The following is a 25535-nucleotide window of genomic DNA, read 5'->3' as shown; positions in this document are numbered from 1 at the left end:
TTATTAAAAGATATATTTATGTTTTAGAGAATTTGCTTCTAAGAAAGATTTTGTCTCTGTTTATATTTATCTTTAATTTATTTTTAGAGAGATAAAATCTGTCTTAAAAATAAACTCTCTTTTGTTGCTCTATTTGATTTTATAACAAACTTTGTTTTTAAAAACGATTACGTACAAAATGCAAATTTTTATGTGTAGAGCTACACATAAAAATATGTTTGTCTTTTATTTATAAAGTAAAAGTTTACATGCTACATGCCTTTGGTATATAAAATTTCGGTATAACATTTTATATAAAAGAATAATTTATAGTATTTATTTACGCATAATACTAGTTTTTAAAACACATTTTAGGTACGAGGTATAAAAGAATTACGCACACTATTTCACAGATGCTAATGGTTATTGAGGACTAGTTTTCCTTCTTCTTCTTTCTCTTTTCTTCTTTTCCTTATCCTCTTCCTCCCGTAAGGAAATGTTCGTAGTCTTCTCAATTTTTCAACTGTCAGCTCTCGATTCGACCTTTCACGGCTCTTCCTGGAATTGCGAACTTTTCACAGGACTCATAGCAATCGAAACAGTCGACACCATCGTTTTGCTGAAGTCTTTCGAGTAGTCTGCGGTCGACACATAAAATATCGATATTATATATATATATATATATATATATATATTTTTTTTTTTTTTTTTTTTTTTCTGACATTAACGGCTATCATTTTCATCTTTGCGTTAGAGATACGCAAGAAACGACAACCAAATATGTTTTTTCTTATCAAATGCGTGCAGAAGCGTTGGCAAAGCAGACTATACATATTCAGCGACAATGAGATGCACACGGGGAAAAAAAGAAAATTTTTAAATGCTTTAAAATTATATATGATCGCTTGCGAGGTGATTAAAAAGAAGAAATCATATGTTTGATAAACAACAAGCAACGGAAAGTGGCTGACAGTAGCAAATAAATTGTCATCACATTAAAAAAAGCAATGATCTTAGAATCTTAAGAAAGTAATTCATTCAACGAACCAAAAACGTCTGTACGCGAGGTTTGTTAATAACATTAAGTTAATCTAAGGTGCAATATATATATACGCTCGGTGCGACGATCGGTACGACGTCATTCGCTCGATCAAGCTTCATCCACGGATGAGGCTTAGACAACATGTTAGTCAAGGAAATGTTGACGATTAAAAAAGATACGCAATATCGATCGACACGTTAGCGCATATGTGCACACTGGTCTGTGTACCGAGTTCAGCGGCATTCAAAAAAAAAAAAAAAAAAAAAACAGCGATCAGAAATCGAACAGAAAGAAAAGCAGGAAACTTCTGGTGCCCTTGACTTACGAAGTGAGCGAGTGGTCGCTTAGCTCGCGCGCTCGGTCAGAGCTTGGTGTGAGTTACCGGGTCACGTTGCTCGAAGTTACCTTGGGCGAGGTCCTGCCGATTATGGGCCTGGAGACCGCCACCGGGTGCGCTGCTTCCGAACGGCGTCAAGCTCGTCCTCAACCACGAACAGCCGACGACGCCGGCGTACGCCTGCCTGTACTGTTTGTTCATGATCACGTAGATGATCGGGTTCACGCACGACGCGAAGTACAGGAGTAAATATCCCAGAACGTGACACTCTGAAAAACGATTCGTCGAGTAATGTACCGCGTGTGTGAGAACATTTGTTTGATTGAACAATTTTTGAATTTCACCGCAGTTTATTGTCGATTAATTTGCGTCAACAGCTGCGGTGAATGAACTCAGTTGCCAAAGATGTGTTTCAATTATTTAAATTTCTTATTTGACTTAAGTTAATAAATTTGTTTTTACCGGGACACCTGACCTCCGTGTCAGCCACCTTCACAATAGTGATCGGTAGGTAACACGCGAGGAAGCTGAGGAAGATCGCCAGCACCATTTTCGTGATCCTCCACTCGCTGCGCTTCTGCTTGATCTCGCGAATGTCCCGTCCGGGCGCGTGGGGCGACTTTATTGTCGGTGCGGCGTGCTTTCGCATTCTCGATTCTGATCTGCGAACGCGTTAATTCAGATTTTCAATCGTTCCGACAAGACGATGAAAGACGTGCTAGATTTGCAAATTGAGTAAAACTTACTTGTGCACCACCCAAAATATCCTAGCGTAACAACCAACAATTACCACACAGGGTATCAGGAATCCCATTATGAAGAGGAACGTCTTGGCAGTGCGACCATGTCGATCTTTGACGATGGAGCAGGTCTCCAGATTGGAGTCGTAGGCGAATTTACCTTGAAGTTGCGAGCAAATAGTATAAACAATAAATAACAAAATATAAACATATATACTGTACACATGTGTATAGTCTATCAGAAAAAAAGTCACTAATAAGACGTTAAATAAATAAAGCAATAATCAAGAGAGTTTACCCCACGCCGATAATAACGTAGGTATCAGGATCCCGTAAGAGAAGAACCAACAGAAGAGTATCATAGCAGCGATCCAGTATTTTCTATAAACTTTGTTGTATATGGCATGATGCGCTATCATGATGTATCTGCGAATTGCATTTTACGTATTTTTTTATGTCAATTTTTTTTCGCACATTTATATTTCCAAAATTAAATAAAATCGATCAAATATGTCAAAAGATAAAAATTGTGTGAGATTACGCGATCAAGTTGAAGCGGAGAGTTAAATAAAGAATAAGGAAAACGCAAACACACCTGTTGATAGTAATAGCCGCGACGGACAGGAGGCTGACCCCGACGTTTCCGTATCTCAAGAAGGGCACGATAACGCAGAAAAATCGTACGTCCGCCCAACTGGCGTTGATAAATCTGATGGAATCGAACGGTAGTACCAGCAGGCAGAACACAAAATCTGCTATGCACAAGCTATGTCATTGAGAGAAGATTTTTTACATTAGAAATGATGCAATGTGTTTGAACAAGATAATCGCGGCGCGCAAAGCGTGCGACACGCGCTGTTACGCGAACTCTTCGAATGTACGCGTACGTTAACTATTTTCAAAACTTGAGCAAAATAATTTATAATAGCAAGAAATTAAATTTTCTAATTCGACATTGATATAAATCAATTTTTTCTTGACAGCATTTTCTTTCATTGGAAATTTTCCAATGCCATTTTTGCGAACGTCATGCGTTTCTGTTGTTTATCTAATTTGTCACTGAAATTTAAATCTGTGAATCTCAACTTCTCGCTTTGACCTTTTGAACAATTTGTTGATGATTCTTTGGTTTTAATATTTTTGGTTGTTATATTGAAGAGAATCTTGTAAGATTTGAAAAACGCAGACTTGCGAATTTAAAAATTACCGCAATAATTAACAGATTTAATTAAATATTTGATTTCTTTGTGCGATATCGAAAGCTGACGAATTATTTGTCGATTAATTTATCAAATGTTTAATTGCGTTGTACCTTATGATAAAAGCTGCCGCGACGTTGCGAACTTTCGGATATTTGCACAAAGCAACGATTGTCAAAAGATTGCCGACCACACCAACGATCATGATAACGATCGCCACCAGCGCCGCGAAAATCCTCAGAGGCTTCGGAAATCTGCGAATAAAACCAATACTCGTGAAATATATTTTTTTTTTTTCTAACATTAAACGTCGCCAGAGATACGTTACCTCGACAAGTCCGAGTCGACGATAGTTTGCGTAGCGTTGCCGGCGACCTGCGACAACCACGTGGTCGTGCTGTCCATCATTCCAGCCGTGCCGAAAGTGTCAAGGCTCTGATCCAACAATTCCATTTGGCCTCGATCGACCTCGAAGACCTGTCGACATTCGCAAGAGAGCGAAAGAGTGGAATTACATATTCGACCTGCGTTCCTTTTGCGAACGGATGACTAAAGCGAGTGACTAATTGTAAGTCGCACAACGGGGACCTTGTCACGTGTCAGAAATCGACACTGAAATTAATAGCCACTATTATCTGTTTGTTTTCTGGAACGAAAATATTTCTTTGAAATTCGGTAGTTTCACGAAAAAAAAAAAAGTTATTTCAGTCTGTGAAAAGCGATTGTTCGATGATTAATTGCGGTAACGTGAAGTGACCGTCTGTGATATACGTAATTGCGCCGTTATCGCAAAAGAGACGAAACGTGGAAGTTCCACGAGGAGGAAACTGATCTGGAATTCCGCTACGACTCGTGACAAAGCGGATGCGTTTCGAAGCGCTGTTTCCTCTGATAATCGCGCGTGGATTAAATTGTCTCGTTTATTATGACATTTCAACAACAAAACAAGCGATATACATTTGATTTGTATTTAGAAAGAGAATCTCGACCGTCGAATCGACGAGAAATCAAAAATAAAGAACACGCGATTGCGACGCGGTGACGCGTGGGACGTTTGACATCATGCAAATTCCGCGCGCGCGCGCAAGACGCATTAGAATAATTTGCCGTGACGAAGAAAGAATACAAGAAGACATGAGAATTCATTATTATTTAATGGGCTCCGACGAAGGGCGCCGACGCGACGGAAATGGGTCGTCCGGCGGATTTACGCGAGACGCGCGACTTACATATCTTGCTAATTCTCTCCGATATCTTTCGGCACGTTTCAACTCACAGCCGACGTAAACACACGCAAACGACCCTACACACACCAGCTCAAGTGATTGTATACATAGAGACAATCTCCAACGTATTTTAAATTAGACAAGTAAATATCGCTTAGCGCACACACCAATTATCGCTGCACATTGATAAGATTCAAATTTTTCGAGTAATCGACATTCCATCGAGTTTCATTTAAAGTTCTTGTCTAACACGTGAACGTAGCGCGGAATGCAATCCTATACAAAGAAACATGGCGAGCATCCTATGTTAATCCTATCTAAATATTTAGATTATCAAAACGATTGTGGAAGATGCGTGACATTTCGATCTTTGCGTAATATCGAAATATTCGCGCGTCATTGTTTTTAGGTGTTCGAAATAATTTTCATGTTTTTCACAAGAACTAATAAAAGTCGCAATATGCAATTTCTCTCTCTCTCTCTCTCTCTCTCTCTCTCTCTCTCTCTTTCTCTGAATTGTTGCAGTTACCAATAAAAAAAAAAAAAAAGAAAAACCGCGAAAATTATATTTATCGATCGGCGATTGTGCGATCCGTGACGCGCGAACGTATGGTTGCGCAGGGTGCGCTCTAAATTTGGTAAACTGGAGTCAAGCTGCGGTGCATTAACCCCGATTGAGCTTAATTAAGGGAAATTAACGGGACACCCGGTACTAGACGTCCCCTCGCTACAAAAAAGCGATGAAAGCCACGGAAGACATGGGAACGCGCCAACGACGCGTCGTTGGCTGCGCACGTTGTTAGTTTTCATCACCAAAAAATTGTGACGAAATAATCCGACGGTCGTTATAATCGCATTTGAATATAATATCGAGTTTTCTTAATTATCGAAATTATTTTTTAATTTAAAAATTTGCTCCGCGCATTATTTTAATTTACAAGAAATCACAATTTAAGTCAAGTTGTGATAGCGTTTAACTTCCGCAAAGGCGTATATTTGACTTTTTTTTTTTATCAGTTCGATAAGAGCGAAGTAAAATCGGTGTTCGTTCGCTGACGACAGAAGACGCGAAGCGAAAAACCGCAAGCGTTTGTATTATTTCTAGTTCTGTGGAAGTTCTCGGTGACGAACTGACGTCAACCGAATGATTTCCGTGTTAATCACGCGACGAACGGCAATGAATGAGTCAAGTTGAGTCACGGTGAAAGTGCCTAGGTCGAGAATCGGTCGGTGCGCGAATTGTGCGATCGGCCGCACAGCGTATCGTTGCGTATCTCGATCGAGAGCGCCTTTAAAAACTCTTTGTGCGAGAACTCATGTGTGTTTATTGATGACTCAGACAACCAAAAGGATTTAATTTTTTTTTTAAGTTTTACGCGAAAATAATTGAAATGGCAAACGCATGAGATAAAAAGGATCGAGTGCGAGAGATAAAACGAATTAAATTCGGCCTCGATCGCGCCTCTTTCGTTGAAAGGCCGCATTTAATTCGTTTTATCTCTCGCACTCGATGTTTTTTTTATCTCATGCGTTTGCCATTTCATTTATTTTGAAATTTTCGCTGAAAGAGGCGCGATCGAGGCGCAGCGCACAACTCTCGTATCCCGCCCACGGGAGCACCACGTGGTGCGCATTGTCAACCGTCTGCACGTGCGGCACGAAACATGTGTCGTGTGCTGCTGTTTCGCACATTGCGTATTTAGCGCTGAATATGCTGTCCGACGAGCGCGATATCGCAACACGAAAGAGAGAGAGAGAGAGAGAACGTTGCGGAATTTTTCACAAGTGTGTGAATTTTTACGTAACACTTTTTATGAAACAATTTTTAACAGACATCAAAAATCTTGAAAAATTATTTCTCTGTGAGACGATTTTGATTTTTCGACGCGCGACAAAGCGCGCGCTTCGATCGTGCGCGAACTTTTTACGAGCGTCACGAGAGATTTGAAAAGATTCACACTTTTACGCTGTGTACTTTCGGTACGCAGCCAAAGCTAATTGAACACCTACTGCACCGCGCGTCGTAATTCTCTACAAGTCACGTTTCTAAATTGCTCGCGCGAAGATCATCCCGAGTTGAGACTCGCCGCGAGTTTTTGTTCCTCATCGTACGCGGTCCCTCAGGATCAGCGGACCACCGTCGCCCTTGAGAGATCGGAGGGTGATGATTCGAGTAAAACTCGCGATTTACAATCGGACAGAATAATTTTCTGAATTATCAGCGTTAATTATTTTCATCAACTATCTAAGTAAAAATTTTCCCACCAATTATCCAAGTAAAAATATATACCGATCTCACAATTGTTATTGCAGAGAACTTTGATTGCCAAATACATCTGAGCGTGCAGACGTCACTGATGCTTCCTTCTTAATTGTGTCAAAATTATTTCAAACTAAAGAGACACACACACAACTAAAAAAAAAATAACGAAAAAGAGCTAATTGTCATCACTTACCGCTCTCTCGTCGATTTTTCTCTCACTTCCAGAGACCAGTCATTAGCGAAGTCTTTTTTGTACTCGAATTCGCTATTATACTCCCGAAACTTCACTAGAAAATCACAAGTCTTGTTTTTTATTTATTCAAAGTCTTCGTATTTCAAACACTTTCGTACGACAATTCCGACACACAATCACCGCTTTGATATTTTGTGACAGCGCGATTTCTAGAAGTTAACACGAGCAGTCTGTGAAGAATAACATTTTATTTGAGAAATAATCTCTGTCGTTTTTTTTTTAAGAGACACGTATTTTTCCAGACGGACTCTATCCGCAATGACTCTCTTCCAAAGTTTATTCTCGATCGCGGGGAACCGGACTCGCAAGAGGGGGGTGGAGGACGACCATCACCAACGCGCACGATGCCGGTGTCGTCGCGCGCGGGACAACACTGTGCGTCAGCAGTTACCGTGGATGGACTACTGCTTACCCAAGCATTCCGACAGATTGTTACATGCACACGCTGCTGTGCGTAGATACGGGGCCCCGCGGATAGTAGACGACCGTCAGGGAGAGAAGGAGGTGGTAGAAAAAAGAGGAGGGAAAGTGAGCAACACGACGAGGCTCTCTCGGTGTGGGCTCCCGATGACGAACGTCATCATTGGTAAGCGGTGCGAGGGCGCATCTGCACCCAAGGGGACCTAGTTGACCCTTTTCTCTCGCTCGTACCACACAGAGCTCTCTGCTCCTTTTTTCAAATTGCACGGAACGCGCCGCTGCTGTGGAGCGACACGTCGCGCTCTCTCTCTCTCTCTCTCACACACACACACATTCGCGCAGAGATAAAATTTTTTTTCTATTATCGGAGACGAACGTTAATGTGCGAGTATTTCTGATAGTGCGAAACCCTTGACGGGTCCGTTCAGATAAGAAAAATGTCTCGGGTTACGTCTTATCGACATTTTTCCCACAGGTGTGGTCGAAGCAGGTCCGATTTACTTGTCCAAAACGAATTGCATTTCGGATTTTATCTTCAGACAGTTCTGGATATTGTCATCATCATTTCCTTTTAGTTACTAAAAGGAAAAATTTTCCAACGATAATCAAGAAGATAAAAGTAAAATATCTTCGTTCGATGTTGCTTTAACATCTCGTAAATACCACAACACGACGTTTTCCTCTTCTTTTTTATCCTCTTCATTCAACCACATCGCTTCTTCGTAACATGAATCACAATCACGAGTAAATTTCTTATCGATATGTGCGAAAACGTTGCGAATTCTGCGAGCTGATGATCGTCCGAACGGATAGTCTGAATTCACCTTCATTAGGACAGGAATGCAAATCGAGAATCCTGACCGGTTGGTCGTTTCTCGAAGCTTTTCAAATGAATGATACCAGAGAAGAAGAAATCGTTTAATTACAAAAAAATTTGTTTCTTTTATTTTTTTTTTTTTTTATTAAAATAAATCATACACATTACATATATAAGAATCAATTATATTATTTGTATCTTGAAATCGTGCAAGCCACTGCTCTCAACCGGTGTTGTATTTCAATTGATGAATCTGCGTCGAGAAGATATTTACATTCGAATGCAAACCGCAAGAGCCTACTCACGATCGCCAATAAGATACTCTCGTTCTTAATACCGCGGATGTACACACGGTGTTTATTACGTAAGCAACCAAAGAGAGAGAGAGAGAAAGAGACAGGCTGTAGAGTGAATTAACTTCAACGAAGTGGAAGCCGACCGGCTGCATTAATTGGAATGACTAAATCGAACATCTCTCTCGTTGAATTCACGAGTCATAGCGCGGCCGACCCGCATCTACAGTCGCGCTCCATTGTTCCGAATTGGATTTTCGGTCGCTCAAATCTCCCGCTTCTTTCTATCCTGGAAATTAAACAACAAATGTTATTTATGTGATGGGAGGTAATTATTTAATAATGTCATTTGTTGACATCTCACACGTTTAACAACAGAATTTAATTGACATTCACCCACGTGACACGTTTTTCTGTATGCGTGTGTGACTATACAAATATACGCCAGAATGATTTATAACACAGAGAAAATAAAAAAACTCGCACAAAGTCGTACTACCCTGTGATTCTTGCACTCGTTGTCTCAAATAAAGAGCACTCCTGCGGGAAAACTCGCTTCCGACTCGCTCGCTTCCGCTCGCGTTCGTACGCAGCTGTGGACTCTCTCCCTACGTACGACGACCACCACTAACAAAATGCAATTATTTTTAAAAAGGATGTAGGGACGCTCGCTTAGTTTCCAGGGGACGGGATCTAGTTGTCACATCAACGACGAAACAAACACATAGGGTTGACTGGGTAATATTATTTATCACTTCTGTTAGGTCGACAGCACGCGCAGCTTACCGATTTATTCAATGAATTGTCAAAAGAACCGACAAAACAATCTGTTCTCATTAATTTTTTTTTTTTTTTTTTTATTTATTTTTGATGCGAAATTAAGATTAAAATATTGGATGAGCGCACAAAAGTTTTGAAAATTAGAAGAGATACAGTCGAACGCGCACTTGTTTTCTTCAAAAAGTCCCGCTCGCGCAAAAGACATCTCTTTTCATTTCGATGAGAAAGCAGAATCGATCTTAAAAATCTCGGAAAAATCTCGCGCGATTTTACACGCGCAGTCAAATGCGGAGGCGCGGCAAGCGCGGCCTCCGCGAAAAGTACTTACGCTCTTAATAATTCCGCCAGTTCACTCGCAAATTTTGCCAGATTCGCATCGCGTTTGCATCAACACATCTCGCTACCTATCGGCTGTACCTCTCTGCGTGTCTTTTATTACAAACTTCCGAGAACGCGGATTTATGAACAATACAAGTTGCGTCGCATTTTCTCGTTACACTTTAGTGATCAACAAAATTGACAAAAAAAGAAACTGCGAATAAAGTGAGATCTGTAAGTTCAACGCAATGTCGAGATCAGAATGATCGTTGACAAGAGAGAGAAGAATTAAAAAAAAAAAAAAAACCAAAACGACTAATGTCATTCTCCCACAAGAACAACAAGAAAAGATCGTCGCGGGAGATACAAATTATATTGCCGATGATCGCGATGAGTCTCAAAAGTGTTTTACGTTGTCACGAGGGGTGAAAACGCAGCACTGCAAAACACAATCGCGTGAGGAGACTAGATTCAAAATTTGCCAAGTACACAATTTTCTTCCAGAACTAGAAACTCGTGGTACATATACTTTGAATTACAAAAGATGAAGGATATTACGCGTATATATCGTTTTTACTATTGAAAGAAATATATTATTATTATTTTTTTTTATCGTCAAGCTCTCGATGATCCACCCATCGCTCGTGGATCGCGAGAAACCGACGCGGACTAGAAACGTCCGAAAGTTTACGCCCGGACGAAAGAGTTTATCGTCTCGGGCGGCGAAAATAGATTTCTGCTCCTGTTCGACGTTGTACGCGAAGGAAAAAAAAAAGAGAAGCGCTGAATCAATATGCGTGTACACAGGACCCGGACGGCGTGTGTGCGTGGAAATTTGCGATTTTTCGAGACGAGACGATAACGCGTGTTGCGTGTCTCGCCGTCTAATGAGCGGTCGTAATTCAGCGGAGCAAATCGGAAATAAACAAATGCACAATAAAATTATAGAATTATACTCGCAAATGTGTTTATAAAAAAAAAGTACATCCTAAAGAGACTAAAACTAAACTTTACTACGTATATTTTTACAAATACGTTTAAATCTCTATAAACATTTTTATATTGCGCGAATTCTTTTTTATAAACAGCAAACGTATCATTTGAGAAAATATTTGACAATATATTCTCACAAATAACGGCGCGAATAACATCGTCGAATAATTATTTTCAAGAATTCGAGATCCTCGATTGACAAGCGAGAAGCAGAATGTGAACACCACCCGCGATTCTATACGGCCCTGACGCGACGGCCGTCCTCCACGTTACTCCGGGCGAGAGTTGAGCTTTTCGCAGATGTTGAAGTATATATTGGTGGATGGCGAGCAACGAAACGCACACCTGGCCCAACGGCAGCGGCGACGCGCCGATCGAGGAGGTGCTGCAGGATCCAGGATCTGTGATCCTCTTCGTCGGCTATCCACGATGGCTGCTGCACTTCGCCGCCGTCTGCTGCGTAATCTTCATGCTGATCGGTATCCCGGGAAACTTCATCACGGTGCTCGCGTTGTTTCGCACGAAAAAGGTAATTGACATTTCGCATCGTTTGTTTGCGCGAAACGAATTGTTAAAAAAGGAGAAGATCGAGAAAGGGGTTTGAAGTTGTCTTCCAACAGAAAGAAAAATATTTTTCGCTTTCGCGCGAAGTGCGTCTCTTTTGCAAAAAGACGTTCGTAAACGTTGTTTCGCCTGTGACTTGCCTGAACAATTTTCGGCGACTTTTCTACTCGGAAGGGCTTTTAAGTGCGCCCGTAATCAAGTCGTCGTCGTGTGTGTTACCGCACGACGCACCGTGACTTTCTACTCGAATTTCCGGCGCGCACAGAAATCTCAAAAGCAATCCGAGTGGTTTACCTCGACTCATTATACCTCTTTAAGACTTACTTGAGACGCTCATCGCGACAATAATGAATAAAGATGATAACTTTGTCGGTCGAGATTGGATCAGACGAAAGAGACGTTATTTCTCGGAACGTAATAGAAAGAGAAGAAAGAAGAGGACAAAGTATCTTTCATCAAGCATTTTGTGTCGGAGCGGAAATGTGACGAGCCGATCAAACGCGCGGTGTTCGTTTGGCTCACGATTTTCGGCAACTTGCTTCTCGACAAAAATCGGCATCGGATTTAACTTGGAAATCTTCGATCGTAACGGAAATCCCCGGGGCGCGCGTAAGAATCCTGTGTTTTCACGAAAGTTCACGTTCGCCGCTCTCGATATAATGAACGAGCTAGATTTAAATCGGGAATTCTATATCAATTCCATTGCGTTTGTGCGCTTTCGGCGATTTTAGAGAGAAAAACCGAGAATTTATTCGGTTTAGTCAAACGAGCCAACTCTTTCGCGAGTTATTGAATATTCATTAATTGTAATTTACTTGTGAAATGTGGAAATATATTTAGTATATATAAATACATTTTAAAAAAACGTGGAAATAAAAGAATCAACTTTATAATTTTGCAATTATTACTCTCCGTGTTTTAATATTAATTTACGCAATTGTGTGTGGTTTTTGCAATTTTATGTTTACAGCTGAAAAATGCAACCGCGGTTTTCATCATGAATCTCTCCGTGTCAGATTTGATGTTTTGCTGCTTCAATCTGCCCCTCGCGACCTCGACGTTCTGGCACAGTTCGTGGCTGCACGGGCCTCTTCTCTGTCGATTGTTTCCGCTTTTGAGATACGGCCTCGTTGCGGTCAGCCTCTTCAGCATTCTCGCTATCACGATCAATCGCTACGTCATGATCGGTCATCCCGGTCTCTATCCTGTGTAAGTACGACCTTATCACTTTAAAAATATCATATTTTTTAAACATATTTAACACTGTTTTTTAGATTGTACAAAACCAAGTACTTAATACCGATGGTTCTGGCGACATGGATCGCCGCTTTCGGTTTGTTAATTGTCACGTGGTTCGAGCGATTCGGACGTTTTGGATTGGATCCTGTTATCGGATCCTGTTCGATCCTGCCGGACGTGAACGGCAGAAGCCCGAAAGAATTTCTCTTCGTTCTCGCATTTTTAATACCTTGCCTCGCGATTATCGTCTGCTACGCCAGGATTTTCTACATCGTTCGCGAGACCGCCGGGAAGAGCAGAGGCAGAAACAAGATGTTTAAGATGGAACCGATGGAAGTCAGTCATGATGTGAGATCTGCTCGTTTATCGTAATGAGAGAGTTTGCAAAATAAAATATTGTAAAAATAAAATATATCACATATGTGTATGATATTGTTATCCTCGATCATTGTTCCAGCAAGGATCCTCGTCCACGAGGAATCAGGAAGAAGAGCTCTCCGTTCTCAGCATCGCTCCGATTCAAGCGATCGTCGCTCGCACGGACGAAGAAACCAATCTCGAATTAGCGTTCGTCAACGAGGTATCGTCTTCGTGCTTCGAGCAATCGAATCACGATCAACAAAGAACAAACGGCGTGACGAAATCGACGGACGATCCAACGAAATCCGACGATCCGAACTCCGGTAACGATTACGACGCGATTCGCGCGAGCTTGTTGGTGAAGGACATACCGTTCGTGGACGAGCACGAGGATTCGGACTTCACGGAGACGAAGTTGTTTCTGAACAGAAGTCAGAACGAACCGCAACGAAAATCGTCGAGGAATTCGCGCGGACGACTCGAGAAGTTGGCCAGTCGCGCGTCCTTCATCGTCGAGTCCTCGTTACAGAGAATCGCCGGTGGCGATCGGCCCGGCGAGATCGTTCGCGCGAAATCATCGCCCGAACGATCTCCCGCAAACGACAAACCGTTTCGCAGGGAATCGAAGTTCAAGACTGTCGACAGGACGCGAATCAACGGCGGCGTCGCGTCGCCCAGAATGTCCGCCAAGGATCGAAAACTGTTGCAGATGATCCTCGTGATATTCTCGTCGTTTCTCGTCTGCTACCTGCCGATCACGATCACGAAGCTCTTCCACGCGGCGATCGACTGGCGCGGTTTCAACATCGCCGGTTACCTTCTCATCTACCTCACGACCTGCATCAATCCCGTTATCTACGTTGTGATGAGCTCCGAGTACAGAAGCGCGTACAAGTACGTGTTGCTGTGCAAGCGCGAGCGGATGCCGAGCAAGAGGAGGTTGCCGGGTTTGCTGACGCCCAGCTAAGCGCGTCACGAAATAATTAGACAAGTGGTAACAAACAAGAGAGTACAGAGATTTATATTAAGAGATAAATGTGACGTACAATTGTGTACTTAATACATATACGTGTGTTATAAATAGAAAATTTAAATTCTCTTAACGCTCTAACTCGAAGTATATAGTGTTGCTTGTTGTTCGATAATTAAAGAGCGCAATTTACGTTAAATAGAAGAGATGTACAAAGACTTGATTCTAGTCGCGTGTAAGTTGAACGTTAACAGTTCAACGTTAATATTCTTTTGCTCCTATCTACTACTTAAAAAATAACTGCGTTCTTACTTTACTTAAGTAATTTCTCATTGTTAAGATTGTACCGTTTGTATCTTTTTTGTCAGCGGTCCCGAGCCTTCTCGCATATCTACGCTACGCGTCACGGTCGGCTTTCACGGTAGAATAATCTTAAGATCTGACAACTGTGTGTTTTGTTTACATGTTTCAAAAAATACTTGTCGATTATCTTAACAGTTGCGAACAAACAGCGCAACCTATTGAAGTGTAAAGTAACATTCTTCCTATAAAAGTTAATAAACCGCTACTTTGTACTGTACATACGTATACATACATTGCCGAAAGCTTCGTGAAAGTAGTTTAACACTCTTACAATGAGGTAGTTTACATTAATTAACTCTAGTTACACACATACAAGAGACGCATTGAATCTTATCCTACGATTCTATACACACACGGGAAAAAAAGTTTGCTAGAATAGTAAGAAGATTAGTTCACTATCATGGCCAGGAACAATTAATAAACCTATTGAATTTTTTGTTTTGCTAACAAAACGTTTTTGTTGACAAAAAATTCAATAGAGTAAATTGTTCTCGCTGTGGTCAATAGCAAAACCTCAATAGCAAACTTTTTCCGTGTATTCGGATTTGATATTTCCTAAGAAAAAAATAGAAATTTGTTAAATAAATAAATTCGTTATATGTTGATCGATAAATCGCCAGAAGCTGACGTGTCAACTTCAAGAAATTGACAAAACCTCGCCCCCTTTTAACTCTTTCGATGTGTATGTTGCGTCGCAACAGATCGCTTGTTTATTTTGTTACTTGTTGCGGCTTACCTGAGAAAACTTCTTCGATTACTTACGTTAAGAATAATTTTAATAGAAAAATATATTCGCGGGGAGATAAAAGGAGTTTTTCGCGATGTTGTAAAATATCAACTTTTCGCTGTAATAATTCAGCGTTCAGTTTCTGTCGAGATTAGGCGGCACCGACGCCGATATCGTGCTGATGTTCATGCCAGGTGGCCAGCCCTTCTTCTCTTCGTTGCCGCTCCCGGCCTCTTTCGGCGTCACCTTCGTGATTTCCAGTTTGCCGCTGTCGCGATTCTTGTACTGCAACACGCCGGCCGCGCCCATCATACCGATCCCACCGAGCACCATCAGCCACTTCAGAAAGCTGCAAAATAAAAAAGAAATGTTTAATATTTAGTCGCGTATATGAAAGAAGAAGGGGTATAGTTGACAAAAAAAAATGTCAAATACACTCACCCTACGGCCGCCTGTGCCTTGAACACGATCTTCACCTTGTTGACAAACTCGTCGGGGAGAAGTACTCCTTCTTCTACCCAGAACAGCGGTAGCAACGCCTCGGGGAAGTTCTTCATCAGCTTGATCTTCGGCACCGGTTGTATGAACATGTTGAACTGCAGCCGTTTGTGCGCGCGCATCGGCGTGGCTGTCATCGGCTCGAAATCCATATCGAGTTCGTGATCCTCCTGATCCATCGCGTAAACAGTCATCAGATGTGTGAATATTAAATATTAAACAATTCTCAATATTTTTTAAGATGCAATTTTATATATTAATTCTCTTAATTTCACGTATTATAAATTACTTTTGTTTACGGCCAGGTGATGCTCGTCCGAAACATTGAAATGTACTCGTCGATTATCTGAATTTTATTACCTGATTCGGATGCAAACCGTCCACCATCGACAAGTACGTTCCGTCGGTGTCGTAAAAGTGCGGCAGAGACCCGATGATGGGCACGCCCAGACACTTGGTCATGTCGTACAGGTTCCTCGTCAGGCAGGTGTCCGGTGTCGGACAGAAGCACTTCTCCATGGGATTCGTGCTCATGTCTCCCAAATCCGCCGTGTAATGCAGAGTTTTGACACCTGACGAATAACACGTATGGAATTATTTTCTAAACGTCACAGCAAGATTAAACGCTTCTGCTTGTTTATTTTATTTTTTTTTTTTTTTAGATTTTTACAAAAGTTACCTTTGATCTTGCTGTGGTATTGGAAATGAGCGCTGAGACTCCGACAGATCTCGTATCCGAACGAGACGATGTCGTCGTCCGGCCCAAACAGAGGCGGAAAGATCGTCGTGTCGGTGCCGTTGTAAGCGTTGCAGTGATCCTCCGGCCAGATGTCCATCGCGGGTTTGCCGTCGTATTCCAGTACACGCCCGACGTCTTTGTAATTCTTAACGCCGCGCAGCACCTTCAGACGCTGCGGCATGAGAGAGTTGTTTTTCTGTCGAGAAACAAAATCACAATTTTTTATTCGCGCGTGGTATATTTTCATGTTATATTCATTCTCTCTTCTCGCGTTTTGGTCGAAACGAAATTGTGGCGTGGCGAGGTAAGTAACGTTTACAATTTTCGCGTTTGAGATCGCAGTCTAAATAACAAGTTACTCGCTCGTTCCCGTTGCGTGACTTCCCGCGCGCTTCTCTTTCAGCATGCAATCAGACCGATCGTTTGTCCACTCGTCAAAGTACTCGCGAGAAGCTAGAAATTGTCGCGGCACCGACTCTTGATGGAAACGCGATCGCCACCTACCCCGCCGAAGATGGAGAACTTGTACCGATCCTCGCCGTCCGGCACCAGATCCTTCGCTTCCGTTTTGAGCACGTTGCACACCGCCGATCCGGCGAAGTCCTTCACCGTGCAATCGACGGGCAGACCGTTGAACATTATGTCCTTGGCCTTGGCTCGCACGAATATCGAGTCCGGCTTGTGGAAGATGCTGTCGATCGCTTTGCCTGTGTGTAAAAAAAATCTACTAAAACAATTTATCAGAAAAGTAAAATAATTAAAAAGCGTTTCGAAGAATCAAATGTGTACATGCTCGCGATTGATTCGAAAAATTCTAACGACACTTTCGCGCGTTTTTTGCGAACAAAATCGGATTTTTGAACATTAGTCGAAAAACCGACTAATTGTCGGGAAAAATATCGCGAAACGACAGTATATAAGTAATTTATACTTTATAATTTATGTTCTCGCGCCGTAGGTGTGCCACACACACGCTATAGAAAATATATCTCACGTTCCACTTTAAACCTTCCGTTATTATGTTATAGGCCTCGCAACTTCGATCCTGTGCGCGCGAAACCGGCCGATACGTAAACCGCAATCGATACGCGACATTGAGGAGAAAAAAAAAAAAAGAAACAAATGCGACACGACCGTGCGCGTAAATCGCGCGATTACGCACCGATAATCCCGATCGCGGCCGGTTTCTCCCTCAGCCCGGTCGCCACCATGCCGAGCATCATCAGATGCGGAAACACCATGTCCTCCTCGCCCGTCAGACCGTTGCTCTTCTTGGGATTGAAGTACCACGTCGTCTTCACGCTGTACTCGACGCTGTCCTCATCTTCTCGATCGATGAGATCCACCTTTGACTTGTACTCACTAAAGAAGAGAGAGAAAAGAATTTGCGATTGGAATTAAGATCAAATTATTGGAAACGCATTCATTTTGCGTAAAAATGTTATTTAAATATCAATTAAATGTGAAGACACTTTGTATTTTCGTCGTTGCGCAAATGACTCACTCGTAAAAGAACGGTCCGATCTCTTGCAACTTGGGCTTTTGGCCCTCCTTGATCTCGTCGGGATTGGTCACGTTGAACAGATAGATCTTGAAGTCCAACGGAAACGGGGTGTTCGACCAAAGATCGCGCATCTCGCTCCCCGGTTTCAGCGCGACAGCCTGGTCAATTGCACATTAAGCAACTCGATTATTATTGTTGCACAAAAAACATTCGCAATTCCTTCTCGTAACGCTCGCAAATGCGCATATCCTTGTAGTTCCATGACATGTGCATTTTCTTTTCTTGAGACAGTTTGAACGCGAGGTTTTTAATTTCTGGCTTTCGCGTTTTTTTTTTTTTTTTTTTTTAATACCGAGAAATACATACGGACAAATTTGAATGACGTCAAGAAAGTTTGAAATTGAATCGAGAAATTCCACATGACGACAAAATCTACGCAAATTGTAGTCTTGGCGCAGCCCAGCGCAGTCGTGGAAATAAAGTAAATGCAGACAGCGAGACGCAACGCAAGGAGCCATTAATTCTATTATTTTCGAATAATAGGAGAACACAATATCAACACAATAATCACGTTGTAATAACGTGACAGCAAGGTTCAAGAATCTCACGGCATATATACTTTCGCGAGATGACTCGAACGTTTTCGCGATATTCGGTAAAGCTGCACGCGGAAAAAAAATTGTACTAAGCTTAGCAATTTTTTCTTGCTGCTCCTCATGTAGTAACTAATCTTCTTGCTATTCCAAGCATTTTTTTTCTCTTGTAAAATCGGGCACGTAGAATTTATTTCAAAATTTAAGTAAAAATCAGAAAACGCAAAGATTTACCATTTACACGCTAAATGCGTTGACACGTGATGTAGCTCTCTGATAATATTGTTTACGATATTAAAATTCACATTTGTAGAAACTAGAATGTACAGTTTTAGAAAAAATATTCCGATATACGATATGGTGTTACACAAAAGATATTACACGTCACGTGATGAAAATTTGAAGCAAAAACACACAATATACATTGTACAAACAAAATTTGCACAAATACGTGAATACAACTTTTTCAAATATCTTTTAAGGTGAATTACGGCAATCGATAGTAAAAGCAAATGCAACGGCTCTGGAAAGACGCGCTCGCTTAATACGCTCATGTGAGTTAATTGCACGAGACACGCGAGAATATAAGAGCACTTGATGAATAATCTACGCAAAAGTTGCATAAATGATACGATTCGAGACTCCCATTACAATTAACGAATTGACAACTGGCGATTGTTGTTAAAATAAGACAGAGAGATCTGAAAGAAAGCGCACGATATTACTTTAGGATACGAAAAGTATCCGGCGCAAATGAGTGGCATTTGTGTGCAAAAACGTGATTACTAAAAAAAACAAAAACTTATCATATACTTGACACAGTGGAATCAGTCGAAGTAGGTGAAACTTTAAACCAAAAGAAATTTATAAAAATTCTCGCGCTCACCTTCTTAATTTGCCATCTGAGTATTGCGGGAAATCCAAACCAGCCGAACAAAATGCCGAAAATAAACATACCAGCACCTCCGAATCCGAGCTTCTTTAAACTCACCATTTTAACGTTCTGGAAACCAAGACCAAGAATGATGTTGTGTTTAGACAGCATAAACGCACAATCAATACGGCATTTATTTATAATTAAAACGGAGAGGGTCATTTATTGTCAGCAGATCGCGCAAAATTAGAAGGTAAAGTTAAAGGAGCGAAGTCACGCATCTAATTTTTTGCTCCGTTACAGCAGAATTACAAATTATTTTACAAATGTATTTATCAATAATTATTACAATCAACAAATTTTTGCGATCCGCATCGAATCACTTGACACGAAAACGTCAGTTCTAAGAACTTCGTAAAGCAATTTTTTTATGTAGAGTTTCGGTCACATCTCTTTTGTAATTGAGCTTGTGAGGGAAATGTGTTTTTGCAAGGAACTTGATTTCTTTTACGAATTCGAGAAACCTTTGATTGTATCTTTCGAGTGTATCCATCGAGGACGCGGAACACACGATCGAACACTCTGCCGAACGGTATCACGTACAGCAACTTTGTACGTTTTAGAACATGGTGTGTTTGCCGAACTGCGCGAACAGTGACGTCGTGCACGTGTCGCTCGGATTTTTCCTTCTGCATCGCGCCGATTTGAAAAAAAAAATCGCTTTTTTTGTGTACTATCGCTGTGCTGAAGAAACAAACTTCTCGCGCGAGCTCATCTGTATCGTAATGTAAAAAAATTCTTCTACTCAATCTGAATTGCGTTCGGTAATAAATATTATAGAAATTGATAAAAAAAAAAAAGTTTATTTTACCAAGTAAAATACGTTCTGTACAAAGAAACGATGTCAAGGTAAAGAGCCGTGACTGTTCTTCTAATGTGATAGAAATAAATGAAAAAATAATTTTTTCTTTTTCACAGTAAACGAAAACTCGTTTTCGTCGTTTCTTTCCGTCCAATCTATTTCTGTGTTCGTGGTCAAATGAATAAAGCATACAATTCACTTTCTTCAGCACATTAACGCGTAGTACGCAAACATTAATCAGGAACAATTTTCGTAATTTTTGGCGAATCGATATCTCGCTTCCTGAAAAATTTTACAATTTTGTTCTCCGACAAAAATTCTCAACAATGAAATTAGTTCTGTGAGATTATCAAACTCCGGTTGATATCTTTCGCGTTCGCGTTTCTTCCTTCGCACGAGAAACAGTTTATCCTCTTTTTTTTTTCGCGGATTAATTGCCTCTCGGGAATATATTTCGATATATCGGAATGAAGAAGACAAGTTTCCGAGTCGCGACGCGAGCTGGAAGACCTCGACCTTCACTGCGTGATACCGTCTTCGCACCTGTGCGGTCTCTTGGCCGATTTCTTCGCGCCACCCTCGTCGTCGTCGTCGTCGTCGTCGTTGATCGTGCGCGGCTCGTCGCGAACGAACTGCCCGGACAATAATGACCGCCGATGTCTTACACCGGACTGGCGTCGGCGTACTTCCGTAGGCTTCTTAGCTTCCCTACCTAAGAACGCGGCATCTCGAGCGTGGTCGGATGCACAGACGGGAACGACGAAAAACGCACTACGTACTCGGGTGCTCAGAGAAACAGAGAGACAATCGCGAGACAGTCCCGGAACGTGATTCTCGAATTAAAGCGAAAAAATCTTTAATAATTTTTCTATAACGTGCACATATTATTTAAAATATTTAGAGCACATTAATATTTTATAATATATACATTAATTATATTTTAGAATATATATACATTATTTAAATAATGTTTTTTTCAAATCAAAAGAAAATATAATTTATAGAAATTTTATTACAAGTTTGCAACAGATTTTTTTTTTTATGAGAAAAGTAACGAAACATCATATGCGTAGTCACTGCAAATTACTTAAGTACAAAGCGCAATAATGCGTCACGCAACGTCGTTTAAATAACAGTTGCGTCACGTGAGTGTGTTCTTTCAATACGCTATTTCAATATTTAACGACATAAAATCATGAATTTGCATTTTGGATTTTTGATTAGTTAGAACTTTACACAGATGTAAAATTGCAGCAGTTTTTTGCTGGTATATGTTCATCATTATAACATAAATATAACCACTGTCATCACAATTCAGACGTAATTAAACGATTTACAAGTAACTGACTAATTAAGTAGTAACATTGTTAAATATATTAACGCACATTAGTTTACCGTGTATAGTGTCAAGATGTGTGAATATACTTTTTAAAAAATTATTATTTATAAAGTAGTATTTTCTATCTCTAAAATTTATAATATCTGTAAAATCGTTTTTTACTAAGTCGAAACGAGAAAGAAATCATTGTCTGTTAATTGTCTGTTAATCTGCGAGTAAAAATAACTTTCTCTATCTCCGTGTAACAAGTTACACAAAACGTGCGATATACTAACATCAGTATAATTAAAAACAATATATATCGCGATAATTACATTCTACTGAAACGTGCTTAAATTGAACTATTATCTTCATCTAGCAGGTCTCACAATTTGTTTCCCACTATCTAAATTTGTCAAGTTATTACTTGTAAAATAATCCTGAGTCGCAATTAATATTAATCGCGCAGTACATATTGACGCCACCTCACTCGACATATTCAATTTTGTACGAAATTTAAATGACGAATAAATAATTAATACATTAGATACTCCCTGTTAATCAATGTTAGGCAACGCTCCTTGTACGGTGCTAATAGCTGGCAACTTATGCGGCGACGTAGCGCTGTCTTTCTTCGCTGTTTTCGGTACAACGTTCAACGTCACATTTCCCGCATTCTCCTTGTGATATCTCACCGCGGCGGCGATCATCATGCCAATGCCGCCTAACATCATCAGCCACATTATTGTTCTGAAAAAAAACAAATAAAAGATAACTCGGATATCTCGTAAATCTAACTTCGCAAAAACCTGAAAAGGGTTTCACACTATATCGATTTAATTTTGTTTCGTTGCGCGTCTCGCGACGAAAAAGAAGTTTGCGCGTTTTAACAAGAGAAATTAAAAAAAAAAAAAAAAATACAAGACTTTTTAAAACTACTACGTAATTTAATAACTTACTTTGCGATCAAAATCTGCGTATACGCGGTCTTAAGCGGCTTGATGAGAACGTCGCCGAGTTCGAGTCCGTCCTCTATCCAGAATATCGGGAAAAGCGCATCCGGAAAATTTTTCATCAATTTCATCTTGGGTATGGGTCCGACCAGCGCGTTGAATTGGATTTTCTTATACGCTCTTATCGGAGTGCCCGTCATCGCGTCGAAGTCAAAAGTCATTTGATGTTTCTCCTAGAAGCATCGTACAGTTTTTTTTTATTACAATTCTCAAACAACGTCTATTATTTGTTAATTAGAGCTTTTTCGAAACACCCGCCCATCCACGTTGCGGGCGGACGAAACGACGCTCCTATCAATTCTCGATTCTTTTTCTAATAGAATCTGAAATATAAAAAAAATGTTCAAATTTACAGGATCAGGATTCAATCCCTCGATCATCTCGTAATAATGCGGATCGGAATTGAGAAGATGAGGCAGGCTTATTCTTATGGGCACTCTCAAGCAGGGACCGGCGTTGTAGATATTTTTGGGCATGCATCCTTCGGGCTCGAGACAGAGGCATCTCACGTTCTTGTTCTCGGACGGATCTCCCAGGTCCGCCGTGTAGTGCAGCGTTTTGAAACCTGCATGCGTTGCACAAAATTGTTGTACACAAGTTCACGTGTATTTTTGTTTTTAATTTCGTATATTGTGACATTTATTTTTGTCTTGACACTCCGAAATTATCGATTACCTTGAACTTTTCCCGGCTCGACGTAGTAGGCTCCTATACTTCGGCAAATGTCCGGGAAGTGCGCCCAGACTTCTTTGTTCTTCGTCAGGAACGGCGGAAAAATGGTTCCGTCCGTGCCGTGTAAGTCGTTGCAGGGACTGCCGGGCCATGTGTCCATTTTTGTAGCGTTTCCCAACGAATACATACGTCCAACGTCCTTGCTATTCTTGATCCCGCGGTAGACTCTTATGCTTTTCGGAACTTGAGTCCCGTTTGTCTGAGAAGTACAGACGATATATAAAATATAAAAAAATACACGTGCAAAAAAAATGTTGACACGCACCTTAGAGAAGTAACCGTATCGATAACGTGAATCACCTTCCAGAATGAACGTGTCCGACTTTTCCTGTAACACGCCGCACAAAGCAGATCCAGCGAAATCCTTTATATCCACGCAACTGAAACGTACACCGTCGAAGAACAGCTCTTTTACGGTGGTTTTGATGAACATCGAGTCGGGCTTCTTAAAAACACTGTCGAGCGCCTTGCCTGAGACATTAACGAAGTATAAGAAAAAATTTTTTTTTCTGTGTCTCTCTCTCTCTCTCATCATTTTACTGGAATACGTACTAACAACTCCCAACGCAGCTGGCTTTTCTATTTGAGTGAGCAGAGTTACCGCCAGCATGACAGGATGAAACGCGTAAATTTCCGCGTTCTCCGACGCGCTGCTCTTTGCCGAATTGAAATACCAAACTTGTCGCAAACTGTATTCGACAGTGTCGTCTTCGTCTCGATCCACCAGATTCTCTTTGTCCCGGTACAAACTGAAAGTTATATCGGTAATAGTAATTTTGTATTTTAAAAACTTATCTTTTTATTGTTTGTTTCTGTTGTATATTTATTATTTGTTTTTTTATTATTTGTCCACTTATGCAAGTATAAACTATTAGGATTTATAAGACACAGGTGTAAATTTCTCTTCTTCAAAGAGGATAAGTGAAATTATTTCAAAGTCTTACAAGATTGTTTTACATAAACTACACATGCGTTTATGTCAAAACTTTTGCACTAACATATTTAAATTTATTTAAAAGTTTTTAGGTTAAAAAAACTTCGAATTATCGAATTACTCACTCGTAGTGAAAAGGTCCCACTTCTTGAACAATCGGTTTTGCTCCTGCCGTGATCTCCTTCGGATTCGTCACGTTGAAGACGTAAATATTAAAATCCAGCGGTTGCGGAAGTTTTTCCCAAAACCCGCGTATTTCTTCTCCCTTTTTCAGTCTGACTTGCTGTATATATTTATAAAATACAATAATTATATTCATGCGAACGAGCTTTTTTCTTCTTAGATCGCGTATTTGAAGAGTAGAAATTTCGTTAGAGACTGTCATTTAGCATTTTTTATCTTCAGTGTTAAATCTCGCAATTACTATATGTGATTATTATCAAACGTCCTTTTTACACACAAATAAAAATATATTTAATAGCCGTAATTTTTTGTCTATTGAAAAGGAAGGATGATTTTTTTTTATTTTTAAAGAATTTTGCTAAATTGGCGGAGGAGAATCACCACGTAACAATCTTTACTCACAGATTTGACTTGCGATTTGAGCATAGCGGGAAATCCTATGCTGTAGCTGATAAGACCGATGGAGAACGTGCATGAACCGGCAAGTCCCAATCTCTTTATGGACACCATAATGTGTTTCGTTAATCTACAAAACCATCACCAAATGAAATAAATTAAATTCTTTATCTTGCGTCATTTCGATAACAAATCACTGACACTTTATGATTGTCATTAATGAGCAGCACGACGTCGAGGATCCTGCCGATCGTGAAAAAGGACAACAGACGCCTCACATTCGGATTACGGATCGTGGTGTTTATTCGACGCAAAACGCGACGAGCAACGTTGTTCTCCGATTGTTCGGCAAAACATTTTCGAAAATCGACCATTTTTTTGACGACTCCGCCGAAAGTTTCGGTGAAATGAACCGTCGATTTCTAAATTTTGATAAAATCTGACTTTTTAACTTGGCAAAATCTGACACAAAATCGCAGATTTTAGCACAAAATGTTGCGATTTTGCAAGTATGTACACATACTTCTCAATTATATATTTTTTCTATATTTTTCTACTATAAAATCTTTCAAAGGTTATAAAATTGCTCGATTTTTTTAATTGACGCAAACGTCACTTCAGGTCTTGAGAATAGTTCGAAGCTTTTGCTCTGCGCAGAATCACATAAAAAAATTTCTAATTCTCAAAAAATCCGACCGAGGTTGCCCGATCGAGGTTGAAAAGAGGTTTTAATCGGATTGTCTGTATTTCTGAGGCATCTGTGAAGAAATCGTCTTTGGGAAAAGAAAAAAATATTTAGCCGTCGACTTCTTGAGTTCTGACCTCGTCTTTTTGTCGTCGGTCCTCAGCAATCCCCACCGATGAACTACCTCCTCAGAAGTTGTTCTCACGTTCACACGTTCTCACATACACATGCGTGCCTTTATTTATCCGTTGATTCGGTGCCATCGGTGTCTTGCGACTGCGCGATCAACAGCTTTTGGATTTATTGAACTGCGATCAAAAG

General features: G+C 40.6%; 3 protein-coding genes across 12 annotated transcripts; 1 reads left to right on the top strand and 2 right to left on the bottom strand.

The window, feature by feature from the left end:
• Positions 1–181: 181 nt before the first annotated feature.
• LOC109857394 (G-protein coupled receptor moody) lies at positions 182–7282 on the bottom strand. 2 transcript variants are annotated; one of them, XM_020433656.1, is made up of 9 exons: positions 6980–7282; positions 3626–3774; positions 3411–3551; positions 2694–2864; positions 2397–2524; positions 2105–2258; positions 1821–2020; positions 1427–1627; positions 182–617 (listed from the first exon to the last, which is right to left on the bottom strand). In XM_020433656.1, exons 2-9 carry the CDS (start codon positions 3748–3750, stop codon positions 526–528), a joined length of 1212 nt encoding a protein of 403 aa, XP_020289245.1. In that variant the 5' UTR covers positions 3751–3774; positions 6980–7282; the 3' UTR covers positions 182–525. The 2 variants fall into 2 exon arrangements, with proteins under 2 accessions (XP_020289245.1, XP_020289246.1); XM_020433657.1 differs by having other exon boundaries at positions 529–617; positions 1347–1627.
• LOC109857393 (G-protein coupled receptor moody) lies at positions 3777–13811 on the top strand. 6 transcript variants are annotated; one of them, XM_020433650.1, is made up of 5 exons: positions 3777–3865; positions 10840–11189; positions 12195–12433; positions 12499–12811; positions 12921–13811. In XM_020433650.1, exons 2-5 carry the CDS (start codon positions 10983–10985, stop codon positions 13788–13790), a joined length of 1629 nt encoding a protein of 542 aa, XP_020289239.1. In that variant the 5' UTR covers positions 3777–3865; positions 10840–10982; the 3' UTR covers positions 13791–13811. The 6 variants fall into 6 exon arrangements, with proteins under 6 accessions (XP_020289239.1, XP_020289240.1, XP_020289243.1 ...); XM_020433651.1 differs by lacking the exon at positions 3777–3865 and adding an exon at positions 7568–7625; XM_020433654.1 differs by lacking the exon at positions 3777–3865 and adding an exon at positions 9732–9901.
• Positions 13812–13818: 7 nt separating this feature from the next.
• LOC109857392 (sensory neuron membrane protein 1-like) lies at positions 13819–25535 on the bottom strand. Of its 4 annotated transcripts, none has more exons than XM_020433648.1 (9): positions 24731–25076; positions 24536–24659; positions 24076–24233; positions 23569–23765; positions 23282–23487; positions 22960–23215; positions 22638–22849; positions 15325–15551; positions 13819–15232 (listed from the first exon to the last, which is right to left on the bottom strand). In XM_020433648.1, the coding sequence occupies exons 1-9, from the start codon at positions 24901–24903 to the stop codon at positions 15019–15021; spliced, it is 1767 nt and encodes a 588-aa protein (XP_020289237.1). In that variant the 5' UTR covers positions 24904–25076; the 3' UTR covers positions 13819–15018. The 4 variants fall into 4 exon arrangements, with proteins under 4 accessions (XP_020289237.1, XP_020289235.1, XP_020289236.1 ...); XM_020433646.1 differs by lacking the exons at positions 13819–15232; positions 15325–15551; positions 24731–25076 and adding exons at positions 21027–22021; positions 22231–22457; positions 25352–25535; XM_020433647.1 differs by lacking the exons at positions 13819–15232; positions 15325–15551; positions 24731–25076 and adding exons at positions 21027–22021; positions 22231–22457; positions 25352–25535 and having other exon boundaries at positions 24536–24628.

The sequence above is a fragment of the Pseudomyrmex gracilis genome, unplaced genomic scaffold, assembly GCF_002006095.1.
Source record: "Pseudomyrmex gracilis isolate BER0280 unplaced genomic scaffold, ASM200609v1 scaffold_156, whole genome shotgun sequence".
Classification (NCBI taxonomy): Eukaryota; Metazoa; Arthropoda; class Insecta; order Hymenoptera; family Formicidae; genus Pseudomyrmex; species Pseudomyrmex gracilis.
The sequence above is the reverse complement of the archived record's forward strand: the minus strand, read 5'-3'. Positions and strand labels throughout refer to the sequence as shown.